The 2,999-nt window shown below is 55.5% G+C and overlaps 1 protein-coding gene across 1 annotated transcript in view; it reads right to left on the reverse strand.

The window, feature by feature from the left end:
* Nucleotides 1-379: 379 nt before the first annotated feature.
* Nucleotides 380-2,999, reverse strand: part of Pacs1 (phosphofurin acidic cluster sorting protein 1) — a 146,063-nt gene continuing 143,443 nt past the window's right edge. Inside the window, exons 22-23 of the mRNA XM_005351977.2 lie at nucleotides 1,820-1,939; nucleotides 380-1,739 (exon numbers count right to left, since the gene is read on the reverse strand). Coding sequence (XP_005352034.1) covers nucleotides 1,624-1,739; nucleotides 1,820-1,939 — 236 coding nt within the window. The 3' untranslated portion in view covers nucleotides 380-1,623. The remainder of the gene's footprint in view (nucleotides 1,740-1,819; nucleotides 1,940-2,999) is intronic.

Genomic DNA, 2,999 nt, shown 5'->3' on the forward strand with positions numbered 1-2,999 from the left:
GGCAATCCGGGGTTGGCGGCCCGGCCCGTGCCCTTTTAAGGGCTGGGAGAGGTTTGTCCGGGGAGAGAGGGGAAGAAGAGAGAGAGAGAGAGAGAGAGAGAGCTTCGATTGTCAAAAGGTCCTGAATAAACTGCTAGCAAGAAGAGCTCCAGGTGTTGCGTCATCCTTGCGGGTGGAGGCTGAACGCGACAGGTGTATATGCCTTGGGAAGTGGGGTCTGACACGAGAGCAGCACCCACTCTTCTGGGCAGCCATGTTCACTCCTGTTCCGCAGTGAAGGGACACAGAAGCATACTCCTTTCTACTCGTGCTCCTGCCTTACTCTGTCTGCTGATGGTGGACGGTGGCAGTAACAGAGTGAGGGGCAGAAGCACAAGGCAGTTGGTAAGAAATCACCAGTTTATTGAATGAAAAAACCCAACATGGCCCCAGTCTTCCCACCCCACTTCTTCTCAGGCCCAGCCAGGAGACACTCTGGACAGTAGGGCTGGGCAGTGGAGAAGGACGTGAAGAATCTAGGCTGTGGAGAAGGAGAAAACATGTCCCAAGTGCAGTTTCGTGCCACACTGCTAAGAAGCAGTCAAAGGGCAACAGAGAAGCTCCAGAGGTGCCGGGGGCATGGAGGCTGGGCCGGCTCTGTCCCTTTTCAGCCTCTCCTCAAGACACTGATAAGGAGGCTGAGGTAGGTCTGGGACCCATCCATGGCAGAGAGGGAAGGCAGCTGCCGGGGAAGACCTGGTGGAAATGGGCTTCTTTCCGCTGCCCTGCCACGGAGGAAGTAAGGAGACAGAGCAGTGAAGGGGAGGCAAGCTGACACAGGAAAGGGAGACATATGGCTGGATACGAGTCACAGACAATGTATGTTGGGGGGCAGGGCTTGCTGCCTCCTACCTCATGAAACCAGAGTTATCTTAGGTGGGAGGACAGGAGGCAGAGGAAGGAAGGAGCCTCAAGGACAGGACCTGTGCACAGGACAAGTTACCCAACAACCAGAAAAAAAAAAAAAAACAGACACCACTCAGGACACAAGACATCCACATGGACTTGAGGTGACAGGAAATCATGCATGGGAAGAGAACTGGGAAGGCCCCTCCATCCCAGAAACGTCAGGATGCTTAGATATCCCCCCAACTCTACTGGGAAACTGTGGTGCAGATGAGGTCACCACAGGCCCCAGCCCTGTAACAGTTATCATGTAGGGGAAGGCAGGGTGTGTAGCAACTAACAGAAGAGCCTTGGAAATTGAGAGCCTGGTGGCCAGGCTATGGTAAAGTGCTGGGCTGTCTCCCTGTGTACCAGTGCTCCAGAAAGGGAACTGGTGCTGCAGGGGTGAGTGACGGGAAGGACGGTTCAGATTATCCAATTATAGGGATTATGGGCACCAGAAGGCAGAACCACCCAGCTCTGGGCCTAGAACAGGATGGAGGAGGGTAGTCCAGAGAAGGGCTGGGCAGTGAGAGGGAGGGCTGCATCCCCAGTGGCAGTGTCCATCAGGACCGGGCATGTAGAGGCAGGCCCAGTGCTGGGAAAGGGAGGCTGGGCCGGGGCTTGCTCGCCTTTCCCTGCCTGCAGGTGGTGAGGCTGGGTGGCAGTGCCAGGAGGGAGTGGTTGGGAGGCAGGGTCTCAGGTGGTCTTGCTGCCACTGAAGAGGCCCACTGGAAAGTGCTTGACATGAGTGGGCCACTGGGCAGCCAGCTGGAAGAACTTGATGTCACTCCACTCAACTCCATCGATGGACACTAGGCGACAGAGAAGAGAAAGATTAGGGCTAGCTAACCATCTCCCTACTCCCCCTCCCCTGCTCTCACCGCCATGGCACCTCTCAGCATGGTCTGCTGCTGCTTTGCAGAGCAGATGAGGCGGCTGATGCCCTCGATGACCTGGCTCTTAGAATCCACCTCCTTTTCCCGGGGCTTCTTGCTCAGGAAGATAGTGGGCACTGGAAAGGCAGCGGGAAGCTCCTGTCACAGACTTGGAAAGCAGCCATCCCTTTCCTTCCCAGCCCATCTGCTTCCTTCTGGCTGGGGATGGAGAGGTAATGTGCTCCCCAAGCTCCCTGGCCCTGCTGTTTGTAAGGAACTCTAAACTCCTGTGTCACTTTGCTAAAGGTTCTGCATTTCTGCCTGGGCCTATCTTCACCTGCACAGTGAGGCCGTGGGGCTGAGGAGTGATGAAGAGGCAGGTGTTTTCACTACCCCCACCCAACAAGTGGAAGTACTCCTGCTGGTTCTACTCTGGGAGGAGGGTAGGCAGGGCAGGCCCCTGCTGAGCTGCTGGAAGGTCCCTATGCCAGTCTAGTGGTGAGCCAGGCGTATAGCCCTTGGGAGAAATCTGGGGGGAGGAGAGACTCCCAGAGGCACAGCTGCTAGGGAGCTCCTGTAGGGGCAGATTTGGGGTCATACAGGACATACACTGCAGGTACACACAGCTACAGTGTGATGTCACTCTCCTGGAGAACAGGACCCACGACTACTCCACAACTCTGCTCTGGATGCTTTAATCTCCCCGCTTATTCACAATGGGCTGTATTCTCCTCCCCACGTGTGTGTGTGTGTGTGTGTGTGTGTGTGTGTGTGTGTGTGTGTGTGTGTGTGTGACTATTTTGAGGTAGGGTCTCATTATGTAGTCAGGCAGCCTTGAACTTGTAATTCTCCTGCCTCGGCCTCCCAAGGGATTACAGATGTGTACCTCCAGGCTCAGATCCTCATCAGATCTTTCGTTCCGGAAGCTTCCCTGGAATGCCTTCCATCCCTTGGCATGAGTGTTCTGCTCTTAAACCATGGTGGCCATGGAGGCGGCCATCCCATATCCATCCTGAATACAGTGGCCTTGTCCTCTAGGTGATGCAGAGCTGGCTCTTGGGTCTTAGGCTGATCTCAAGATCTACATACTAATACAAGCATCCTATCCAGAAGCAGACTCCTGCCCAGACCCTAGGACAGGGACTTGGAGGGAGGCCACCAAAGTCTGCTGGCCTGGTGTCCTCCCTGGCCTACCTT

The sequence above is a fragment of the Microtus ochrogaster genome, chromosome 8 (genome assembly GCF_000317375.1).
Source record: "Microtus ochrogaster isolate Prairie Vole_2 chromosome 8, MicOch1.0, whole genome shotgun sequence".
NCBI lineage: Eukaryota > Metazoa > Chordata > Mammalia > Rodentia > Cricetidae > Microtus > Microtus ochrogaster.